The sequence below is a fragment of the Callithrix jacchus genome, chromosome 8, assembly GCF_049354715.1.
Source record: "Callithrix jacchus isolate 240 chromosome 8, calJac240_pri, whole genome shotgun sequence".
NCBI classification, from domain to species: Eukaryota; Metazoa; Chordata; class Mammalia; order Primates; family Cebidae; genus Callithrix; species Callithrix jacchus.
Genome location: NC_133509.1, coordinates 32,202,737 through 32,215,264, shown reverse-complemented (window position 1 = coordinate 32,215,264; position 12,528 = coordinate 32,202,737). Strand labels below are relative to the sequence as shown.

Below are 12,528 nucleotides of genomic sequence, written 5' to 3'. Positions count from 1 at the left end.
TATTTTGTTTTTTTGAGACGGAGTCTCATTCTGTTGCCCAGGCTGGAGTGCAATGGGCACAACTCAACTCAGTGCAACCTCTGCTTCCCAGGTTCAAATAATTCTCCTGCCTCAGCCTTCTGAGTAGCTGGGATTCAGGTATGCACCATCATGCCTGGCTAAGTTTTGTATTTTTAGTAGAGATGAGGTTTCACCATGTTGGTCAGGCTGGTCTCGAACTCCTGACCTCGTGATCTGCCTGCCTCGGCCTCTCAAAGCGCTGGGATTAAAGGTGTGAGCCACCGTGCCTGGCCCAAATGTAGTTTTTAAACCTGAGATCCAGTCTTTAAAAGGTTCATGAACCCTTTTCAGACTTATTTTTAAAAAATTGTATGTACATGTTTCCAGGAATCTCAAGACTACAATCTTGAAAACTTAAGACATGTGGCCAGGCACAATGGCTTTGCCTGCAGTCCCAGCACTTTTGAGGACCAAAGTGGGCGGATAACCTGAGGTCAGGGGTTCGAGAGCAGTCTGACCAACATGGAGAAACCCCGTCTCTACTAAAAATACAAAATTTGCCGGGCGTGGTGGCGCATGCCTGTAATCCCAGCTACTCAGGACGTTCAGGCAGAAGAATTGCTTGAACCTAGAAAGAGGTTGCAATGAACCAAGATCGCACCACTGCACTCCAGCCTGGGCAACAAGAGTATAATTCCAGCTCAAAAAATGTATATAAAAATAAAATAAATTAAGAAATGCTACTCTCTGCAGAAACTGTTCTTTATTTTAGTTTTTTTTGAGATGGAGTCTTCCTCTGTCACGTAGGCTGGAGTGCAGCGGCACAATCTCAGCTCACTGCAACCTCCACCTCTGGGGTTCAAGTGATTCTCCTGACTCAGCCTCCTGAGTAGCTGGGCTTACAGGTGCCTGCCACCATGCCTGGCTAATTTTTTTTGTATTTTTAGTAGAGAAGGGGTTTCAGCATGTTGTCCAGGCTGGTCTTGAACGCCTTACCTCAGGTGATCCACTCACCTTGGCCTCCCAAAGCGCAGGGATAACAGGTGTGAGCTACCTCGCCCAGCCAGAAATTGTTCTTTTAGTCAGTCTTTTTTTTTTTTTTTTGAGACAGGGTCCTGTTCTGTTACCCAGGTTGGAGTGCCATGGAGCAAACACTGTGGTCTTGATCTAGGCTCAGGCAATCCTCCTGCCTCAGCTTCCCAAGTAGGTGGGACTACAGGTGTACCACCACATCTGGATAACTAAAAATATTTTTTTTATAGAGACAAAAAAGTGTCTCATTATGCTGCCCAGGCTGGTCTCAAACTCCTGAGCTCAAGAGATCCTCCCTTCTCAGCCTCCTTAAGTGCTGTTGAGCCATCGTGCCTGATCAAAATCACTGCTTTATAAGACATATTATTTTACTTCTAATTTATAAACAACTTAAAAATGGTCCAGAAGTAATTCTATATTGCATGCCATAGTTCATTCCCAGTTTGAGCTAAGATCATAACATTTGATAGAGCTTTAGAAATTATACTGGAAATTTTCCAAGACAATAATTACAACTTAAATGTAAGGAGAAGACAAAGGTAACTTATAAGCCAAACAGGTAATGTCTCAGACATAAAAATTTAAAGTGGAACCCAATAAAACTTTCTGTGATGTTTCTATAGAAATGAAATAGTAGAGAATAGTCTTTCAAGACAAAATAGTCTTTTGTCCAATTGTAACGTATTAACACCTTTTGAGACAGAGTCAACCTGGTGTGTATGTTCAGTGGATGACATCAGATGTAAAACAGAATTTTTGTGCGTCTCTGGCAATATTATGCTTCTAATAATTAGCACAAGAAAATGTATCTTCAACTACTTACTGTTTCAAGTTCCTATTGATGAAAGAAACAAAATTTATTTTTATTTATTTACTTTATTATTATTTTTCAAGACAAGTCTCACTTTGTCGTCCAGGCTGGAGTGCAGTGGCATGAACACAGCTCACTGCAGCCTTGACCTCCCAAGTCAAGCAATCCTCCTACCTCAGTCCTTCAGGTAGCTGGGACTATAGGTGTATGAGCCACGATGGCCAGCTAATTTTTTATATATATTTTTTTTTTGTAGAGACAGAATTTCACCATATTGCCCAGGCTAGTCTCAAACTCCTGAGCTCAAGTGATCTGCCCACCTTGGCCTCCCAAAGTGCTGGGATTATAGGCATGAACCATGGTGCCCAGCCAAGAATATTTGTTAAATGCTTATATGTTAAGTATTTTGCATATCTCATTTAGCCTGCAAAACCTTGTATTATAATAGCCACGTTAAAGCTGAGAAAACTGTATTTGAAACTGTCTCAAGGGCTTAAATAAGTCATCCAAAGTAACAAAGCCACCAGCTTCCTACCTTCTTTTTCTCTTTGGCTATGTTCTCAAGGAAAAGAATACTTTTGTCACTCATATTCATCTTTTAAGATCAGTATAAATGTTACCTCTATCTATGTTCTCATGATCATCCCAATAGAGTAACTGTAATATGTCACACCATATCATTTAGCTCACTTCTTTGTAGCAGCACTCACCATACTGTATGGTGATGTTTTTGTATACTTGGCTCTTCAGTTAGATAACAAACTCCTCACGGGTCAATTCATCAAAAGTTCCCATCAAAGAAAAATAGGTGCTCATAAACATTGGGGGAATAAATGAATAACTGTGACAACTATAGTAAATTTTAATTTTCCCTTCTAGAAACCCCTAAGGTTATAGAAATCCTTTCTCCATCCTCACAGTTGTCAGAAAAAATAAAAAGAAAGGCTTATATACCAGCATGAAAATACAGAACAAACATCAAACAGAAAGCCAGAACTCTGAACTTTAGTCTATACTTTACTTCATTAGTCTTATATCCAATGGGCAAAGTAATAAGCATAAAATGATGGGTCAAAGGTGGGTTAATTGAAAGGATCACCCACAAAATGAACATAATTGATTTGCTTTTAACATTATAGATATAAATGTTTTACTTGATGACTTTAAAATAAACCTTTCCTATTTTGCTGCTTGTCAATTCATATTGTTATTAGTGGACTGCATTATATAGAAGCTTCATAATTGTACCATATTTTCTTTAAATGTTTTCTGCTGTGTCAATGACTTTTTTAAAAGCTTCCTTTTTATAGCTGAGAGAAGTACAGATGCACCTAGACTTATGATGGGGCTATATCCCAATAAACCGATCATAAGTCACAAATATCCTAAGTCAAAATGCATTTAACACCCTGATAAACCCAAGTAAAAAATTTTGAAGATGAACGACTGTAACTCAGGAACCATCTGTATATTATTCTATTTCCTTATACCAAACTATGTTTCTTTTTTTCTTTCCCAAGACTGGATCTTGCTCTGCTGCCTAGGCTGGATTGCAGTGACTCAACCATAGCTCACGGTAGTCTGGAACTCCTGGGCTCAAGCAAACCTCCTGCTTTAGCCTCCTGAGTAACTAAGATGACAGGCACACGCCACCATCCCTGTTAATTAAAAAAAACTTTTTTTTTGGCCAGGCAAGGTGGTTCATGCCTGTAATCCCAGCACTATGGGAGGCTGAGGTGGGTGGATAATTTGAGGTCAGGAGTTCAAGACTAGCCTAGTCAACATGATGAAACCCCATCTCTACTAAAAGTTAAAAAAAAAAATTAGCTGGGTGTGGCAGTACACGCCCATAATCCCATCTACTCAGGTGGATGAGGCAGGAGAATTGCGTGAACCCAGGAGGCAGAGGATGCGGTGAGTCAAGATTGTGCCACTGTACTGTCCAGCCTGAGGGACAGAGCTAGACTCCACTCTACATGGGGTCTGGCTATTTTGCCTAGGATAGTCTCAAACTCTTGACCTCCTCCTGTCTTGGCCTCCTAAAGTTCTGGGATTACAGGCCTGAGCCATCATGCCTGGCCCCAAACTAGGTTTCTTAACTAATATATATTTGCTGGGCTCTCTCAAATACCTGGTACCACAATAAACAAACCAAAAAAATTTAAGATGAAATCTCCATGCTCTAATACGATGGCCTTCTTCGGTTTTATTTCTGCTTTTAAGAATGATGGAACACAATTCCATCTTGTACCTTATCTATCTACCACAATACTCAGAGGCAGGAAATTCCTGATTCCTGTGTTTCCACATTTCAAGGACAACTGGCTCAGAAACCCAGTAATTATGTTTGGCAGATCCAAGTCAGGCTGCAAAGTTAGGTATATGAGGAGATCTAGGAACAGAAGCACCTATGGGGAGATCTCATCTATGTAATGAAACAAATCTAAAGGTATGAGACTGCTTCTAGGTAGAGACCTCAGACATAAGGGTCCAATACTTGCACAATAATAATAAGGATGTTCATAAACATGAGCATATATTTTGTTAGTTGTGTCAAATTTCTCCAAGCAATAGATTAGTGGAAATAATTAAACTGTGAAATGACTAATACTTGGTCAAAACCTTTAAAAAATAATTTCAAAATGACTTTGGATTTGTGGGACGAAGTTTTGTTTCCAATTTTAATTTTTTTTTAACTTCCAGGAAGAAAAACCTATGCATATAATCTGCTTATTTAAGAAAAATATGAAATACTGTATTTTTATCAACTACTCATGAAGATGTATAAGAAATTTTCTTAACCTGTAAGGGGTGGGATATCACGATTAACTGTTTCTTCTGCTTCTTCTAAACCATTGTTTATCGATGCTCTCACTTGAACTGCTTGATTTGAGTAAGCTGCTCCATTAGTTGATGTAGTAGTACTCGTAGTGATCTCATCCACCTGTTCCATATCAAGCTGTTTTACTATTTCTTCAGCTTCCACAGCCTGTCCTGGAGAATCTGATCCTGATGTTCCTAAAATCATAATTCAGTGTACTATTATCATTTAAAAATCCAACTATTTAGAAAAATTAAATATAACATCACTGTACAATGTATTTATTTAGACTGATCATTCCTACAGAAGCAAAGCCGAGAATATTGTTTTTTTAGAGAATCTTTGCTAGCCATTTCAAACAATGAGGAATGAAGGCTTACGGTATAGAGTAACATTTGTGAGCAAAGTTTCTGCATCCTAGTCATGTGTGCAATTGTAATTTTTCAACTAGAGGTATCAAAAAATTAGCTAACTGTTCTAATCATGAGAACCTTTTAATTAAAAGACAGAAGAATAATTTTTTTTTTTTTTTTTTTTTTTTGAGACGGAGTTTCGCTGTTGTTACCCAGGCTGGAGTGCAATGGCGCGATCCCAGCTCACCGCAACCTCCGCTCCTGGGTTCAAGCAATTCTCCTGCCTCAGCCTCCCGAGTAGCTGGGACAACAGGTGTGCACCACCACGCCCAGCTAATTTTTGTATTTTTAGTAGAGACTGGGTTTCACCTTGTTGACCAGGATGGTCTCGATCTCTTGACCTCGTGATCCACTGCGCCCGGTTGGAAGAATAATTTTTTAGCAAAACTCTATCTTAGTAACAAAGACTGGGTCAGGTGTGGTGACTCATGCCTGTAATCCCAGCACTTTGGGAGGCTGAGACAAGCAGACTGCTTGAGCTCAGGAGATTGAGACCAGCCTAGGCAACATGACTGTGGCTACAAAAAATACAAAAACTAGCTGGGTGTGATGGTACACACCTGTGATCCCAACTACTCAGGAGGCTAAAGTGGGAGGATGGCTTGGGCCCAGCAACTCAAGGCTGTAGCGACCTGTGACCATACTACTGCACTCCAGCCTGAGTGACAGAGCAAGACTGTCTCAATTAAAAAAGAAAAGAAAAATTCCAAGTCTTTCCATTTCCTTTTGGAATTTTCCAAATGTCATTTTAAACAAAAATTACAAAATTAACCTCCAATATTCTCAACTTCCTTAGAGAACATCCCTTCTCCCATGTTGCTTTAAATTTAACCTCTTTCCTAAAAGGTTTTCCTGATCCCTTCCCTCAATGCTCTTTATTCTCCCATACCCAACATACTAATTGAATCAGAATTTATTTATCTCCATTGCTACTATACAATCATTGGTTTTCCACTGATGTCACATGGCTATATAATTCTTCACTTATCCTCACTGCTGGCACCTACCATCAACTGCAAGAATCCTCTCAATCACAAAGGAGTTTAATACACAGCTACCAGTTTACTCTTCTACTTAACACAGTATTTTGTCTAGTTGTTATTACAAATGAGGTCAATGATTCATCCAACAACTAATCCTCAAAGTTCTTGCCCTCTTCAGCTCCAACTATCTTCATTCATACTCTATCAGTTACTACCATGGCCATATCCTGGACATTAACACTGAGAAATTTCACCTCTGAAACCTAAAATTCTAATACTGTATTAACCACTTACCACAACCTCCTAACTTTCAAATTATGTATCTCATACTCCCATTATACGTGATCTTCAAACTTGATAAAGGCTAGTCTGTTTAATTCCAAACACATCCCTCAAACACTTCTTCACCACCCTCCTCATCTAGTTAAGACTTCATGGTATATCACTTAAACCCACTCTCAAGCTGGCAGCCTCAGTATCCTTGATTTCTTGTTCTTTCGCTATCATCCATCAAGAAATCCCTCTTGAATTAATATAACCAACAGGCTTCTCAGACCCTCGTCCCAGGCTATGGAACAAAAAATACAATTACAAGGACTGGTCATAATCCAAATAAAACAGAGGCGTGGCGGGGGTAGGGGGAGACAGGGGTGGAGGAGAAAGGTGGGGAGGAGGGAGAGAGGGAGAGAGAGAGAGACAGAGATCATCTCTTATAATTATCAAACTTCAACTGCTTCTTCCCCAAACATCTGTTTCTGCACATATCTTCACAGATTCTTCAGCATGAAGGAAAAATATTACTGCTAAATATTATAATTTTTTGAGATGGAGTTTCACACTGTCTCCTGGACTGGAATGCAGTGGCGTAATCTCAGCTCACTGCAACCTCTGACTCCCTGCTTCAAGTGATTCTCCTGTCTCAGCCTCCTGACTAGCTGGGATTACAGGCATGCACCACCACGCCCAGCTAATTTTTGTATTTTTAGTAGAGACAAGGTTTTCACCAGGTTGGCTGGGATGGTCTCGATCTCCTGACCTCATGATCCACCTGCCCTGGCCTCTCAAAGTGCTGGGATTACATGTGTGAGCCACCGTGCCCGGCCCTGAATATTTTTATTTGAATGACATCTCAAACTCATCACAACCCAAATTACCCTCAACTATCTATCTCCCAGGGACTTTATTTTCCTTGAATCTTCTTCTGTCATCTTCTCTATTCTCCTTCACCTCCAATCTACACCAAAAATGTGTCTATTTTTTGTCCTCTGATCCTTCCTGTCTTCTCTAATACAATTAAGGTCTCATCAAGTCTCACATCAAGTCTCACACTTGAACTACTACAAGTCTACTAATTGTTCTACCTGCCTACAGCCTCTTCAGAATATACCCTACACACTATTGCCCAAGTGACCTTTATAAAACATAAATCAGATCATATTATTCACCAACTTAAAACCTTTCAGGCTGTTCTGCCTATGGAGCAGCCATTCTTTATTGCTTTACTTTCTTAATGAACTTGCTTTCACTCTGGAAGAAAAAAACCTCTCAATTATCATCTACTTGAATAAAGCCTATCATCTTACTAGGTTAGCTCTACAGTATGACTTCTTCATAGCTCTCCTACCTTATCCCTTCTCAAATCCACAGTTCCATCAATAACAAACTACAGTACACTCTCAAATACACTATGCTGTTTTCTGCTGCAAGGCCTCTACTCATGCTGCTCCTACCTGGAATGCCTTTTACCACCTTTCCAGATTCAGCTTTTCTTTCAAGCCTTTTGTGAGCCACTACTCCCACCGCCCCCACCAGAGGACAGGGCCATTCTATTCTTTTTCTTTTATTTTTTTAAGAGAAAGGGAAGCTTGAGTGCAATGGTACAATCATTTTGAAGCTCCCTGCAGCTTCAAACTCCTGGGTTCAAGCATTCCTCCCACTTCAGCCTTTGGAGTAGCTAGGACTACAGTGCACTTGAATAATTTTTACTTTTTTTGTAGATACAGGGCCTTACTATGTTGCCCAGGCTAGTCTCAAACTCCTGCCCTCGAGCACTTCTCCTGTCTCAGCCTCCCGAAGCATTTGGATTACTGGCATCAGCAACCACACCCAGCTCACAAGGAGCTATACATTTTTAATGAGGTGGAAAACAAACGAGATGCTGACAAAATACAATAATAAAATAAAAAAGGATCTTTTAAAAAACTATGTATTTTTTTTATTGGGCGCAGTGGCTCACACCTTTAATCCCAGCACTTTGGGAGGCCGAGGTGGGCAGATCGCTTGAAGGTCAAGATTTTGAGACCAGCCTGGTTAAAACCCTGTCTCTACCAAAAATACAGAAAAAAATTAGCTGGGCGTGGTGGTGGGCACCTATAGTCCCAGCCACTCGGAAGGCTGAGGGAGGAATATTGCTTGTACCTAGGAGGTGGAGGTTGCAGTGAGTGAAGATCACGCCACTGCACTCCAGCCAGGGCAACAAAGCAATACTTCATCTTAAAAAACAAAAACAAAAACTATACATTTTTTAAAACCCAAATCACAGCTAATGGTTTACACTTACCATTTTTATTTGCTGGTGAAAAAAAGTTGAAGACAGGTGAAAATATGGTCCCCAACAAAGTAGTCCTTGGAGGACTGCCAGCGGAAGGATTATCTTCTAATTTTCCATTTTGTTTTACATGTTGATTTGTCATTTCATAACTACCAGCCTCTAAAAAAGAAAAAAGTCATCATCTAGAAAATACTTGCAGAAATGTTATAAATCATTTATAGAAGTAACTCTTTTTCCCTCAAAATATTTCATGAAAGCTAATTAATGCTAATGTTCAGAAGAGCTTATTAAAGAAACCCTGAGGTAAATTACTTGTAAGTCAAATGCTCTGTATGTGTTTCTAATGCTAACATTTACTGAATTTTTTCAAAGTAGATTTACACCTGTAGACTGAAAGTCTTCAAATCAACACAGTATAACACAAAATGAAGAAAATTCTTTGTAAGAAAGCAAACTAGTTCCTACTATCTAAAACACAAATTATTTTATTTTTGTTTATATTCTGGGATGGTTCTACTTCATAAAACCTTCACTAGTTGGGCGTGGTGGCTCGTGCTGTAATCCCAGCACTCTGGGAGGCTGAGGCAGGTGGATCACGAGGTCAGGAGTTCAAGACCTGCCAGGCCAATATGGTGAAACTCCGTCTCTAATAAAAATACAAAAATTAGCTGGGCATGGTGGCAAGCACCTGTAATCTCAACTACTTGGGAGGCTGAGGCAGAGAATTGTTTGAAACTGGGAGGCAGAGATTGCAGTGGGCCAAGATCGCACCACTACACTCCAGCATGGGCAACAGAGAGAGACTCCATCTCAAGACAGACAGACAAAAACAAACAAACAAAAAACCCAAAAACACTTCCCTCACATCTGTTTCTGTATAATGAATGAGAGCTAAATGAGTATAGAGGCAACATAAATCTACTGAAGCAAAGGCTATATACAGCAGTGTCAAAAATTACTTGTGGACACTGAGGCACCACCTCAGAGTGGCTAAGGAGAATAATGGTAAGTTTCCTGTAAATAAATGTGTTCCAAAAATTTTTTTTAAAAATTTAACAGTAAAATCAACTGTTCTAATTAGTCATTCTTTAACTCTCCACAACTTGATGTTTACCATTATATTTATTTATTTCCTTCTTTGCTATGTTCTTTTAACTTGTTTCTTCTTCTATTTTTCTTTTTTTGAGACGGAGTCTTGCTCTTGTTATCCACGCTGGAGGGTAGCGCCGTGATCTCGGCTCACTGCAAACTCCATCTCCTGGGTTCAAGTGATTCTCCTGCCTCAGCCTCCAAAGTAGCTGGGACTACAGACGTAGGCCACCACGCCATGCTAATTTTTTCATATTTTAGTCGAGATGAGGTTTCACCATATTAGCCAGGATGATCTTATCTCCTGACCTCATGCTCCGTCCACCTTGGCCTCCCAGAGTACTGGATTACAGGTGTGAGCCACCACGCCCGGCCCTGACCTTTTTTTTTTTTTTTTGAAACGGAGTCTTGATCTGTCGCCCAGGCTGAAATGCAGTGGCAAGATCTCAGCTCACTGCAACCTCCGCCTCCTGGGTTCAAGCAATTCTGCTGCTTCCGTCACCTAAGTAGCTGGGATTATAGGCGCACACCACCATGCCCAGCTAAATTTTGTATTTTTAGTAAAGACAGGGTTTTACCATGTTGGTCAGGCTGGTCTTGAACTCCCAAAGTGCTGGGATTGCAGGCATGAGCCACCGTGCCCAGCCTAACTTGTTTCTCTATTTTGTCCCCCCTTGTCTTGTCTCAGTCTTCTTTTTCTCCCCTCTGGTTTGTTTTTTCTAACAATAAAGACATATTATTGCACTGGGCAGAGACAAGGGGAGAAATTGCTGCTGTGTTTAAGACAGCACTGGTCAAAATAGTACTCCATAATCTAAAGCAGGGATCCCTAACCCCCTATGCACTGGTACTAGTCCGCAGCCTATTAGGAATTGGGCCATACAGCAGGAGGTGAGCAAGCATTAATGGCTGAGCTCTGCCTCTACTACCTTACCTGCAGATAAGCTGCTGCATTATATTATTTTAGGAACATGAACCCTATTGTAAACTGCACATGCAAGGGATCTAGGTTGTGCAATACTTATGAGAATCTAACTAATATCTGATGATCTGAGATGGAACAATGTCATCCAAAAACTATCCCCATCACTGACAGTGGAATAACTCTGTCTTCCACAAAACGTCCCTGGTGTCAAAAGGTTGTAGACAGTTGCTCTAAAGTTATAGCTGTCTCTGCTTTTCCTTAATGTTTTTCCTCCTTCTTTTTGACTTTGAAGAGTTTCTCTGCTATACAATAAGGTATTGACAGATTTATCAACAGCTACACTATTGACATTTCAGTCTGATAATTCTTTGTTTTGAAGAGATGTCCTGTGTATTGTAGAATGTTTAATAACATCTCTGACATCTACCTGCTAGACACTGCCAGCCACCCCATCCACATATTGTAACAACCAAAAAGGTCTCTAGATATTGACAAATGTCCATTAGAGGAAAACACCTCCCCTAATTAAGAACTACTGGACTAAGTGATGCAAGTCCCCTCTGAGCTCTTAAGTAGCATAATCTAGGAAAAAAATTGGTACATATTTCAATTAAATTAAGTCATAATCATTATTGCTTTAAGAAATGAGTTTATTAGATATCCAAAATGTTGATCCATACACAGTTTTATGCTAAAAAGCATAAAAGTATAGTTACTCTATCTTTACTTATTTTAATTCAAAGTAAAATTTTTAAAGTAGCACATTTTTATTTCACTACACGTTACTAATACCTAATACGAAGATTACAAAATTGAGGCAAAAATTACTAAAAGTAGTTTTGTTTTGTTTTTGAGACAGAGTATTACTCTGTCACCCAGGCCGGAGTGCAGTAGCACAGTCTCAGCTTACTGCAACCTCCGTCTCCGGGGTTCAAGCAATTCTCAAGCATCGGCCGCCTGAGTAGATGAAATTACAGGCAAGCGCCACCATGCCTGGCTAATTATTTGCGTGTGATTTTAGTACAGACGGGGTTTTGTCATGTTGGCCAGGCTGGTCTCAAACTCCTGGCCTCAAATGATCCCCCAACTTTGGCCTCTCAAAATGTGAGGATTACAGGCATGAGCCAATGCACCTCGCCTCAAAGGAGATTTTTAAAAATACCTAAAAGAATGTGTCAGGTGAGATCTCTGCTTACACCTAAATAAAACAGTATCTAAATATTAACAAACCTCCATTTACTTGACTTTTCCGTCTTACTCGAGATATCTGTTTGTTAGGTTTTTCTCCTGCTCTTGGTGTTGACGTGATCAAATTGTTATCTATATCACGTTCAATTCTACTCCGTTTTGAAGGATTTTCTCTCTCTTCCTTAAGAGAAAAAAAAAACACACTAAGCACAGTCATTCTGTCTTATAGGTTACAATATTAAAATGAGAAAATATGCTATAATATACTTCCCTCTGTTTTTCATATACAGGAAAAACAAAATGTAATTACAGGTAATATCAAATAGTAGTAGAAAACAGAAAAAATTTGACAGGGCTGTAAGAATATGAATATAGTTACAATATACAAATATAATTACAGTATCCCCACAATTCAGATCCCTTCCCCAAGGTCCACTAAGTTTTCCATGCTATCAAAATACTGAATTACAGAATGTGCTCTAAAACTTCAGCTGCTTTCCCTCATTTTTAGAACTCATTTTCCCAAAGAATAGAGATCATTTCCTTAAGTGACTCAGGGTAGGAGAGAGAGCCCCACTGAATGTGCCGGCAAGTCACATATTGCCCAAAAACAGGGGGTGGGGGTGAAGGTGGGGCCTGGCACTGCCACACCCCCTCAGTGCAAAATTTGTATTTTTCAAAGTTGTCTCTAAGATAGGCAATTAAGGGGGAAAAT

The 12,528-nt window shown here is 39.8% G+C and overlaps 1 protein-coding gene across 6 annotated transcripts in view; it reads right to left on the bottom strand.

The window, feature by feature from the left end:
* The window catches only part of CTDSPL2 (CTD small phosphatase like 2), a 106,100-nt gene that overhangs the window by 35,060 nt on the left and 58,512 nt on the right, over positions 1–12,528 (bottom strand). For 5 of the 6 annotated variants that reach the window (XM_035259524.3, XM_002753404.7, XM_035259529.3 and 2 more), the window contains 3 exons: positions 11,856–11,994; positions 8,621–8,770; positions 4,646–4,861 (listed from right to left, as the gene is read on the bottom strand). In XM_035259524.3, the coding sequence (XP_035115415.1) occupies positions 4,646–4,861; positions 8,621–8,770; positions 11,856–11,994 (505 nt within the window). The remainder of the gene's footprint in view (positions 1–4,645; positions 4,862–8,620; positions 8,771–11,855; positions 11,995–12,528) is intronic. The other variant, XM_078334153.1, reaches the window with a different exon arrangement.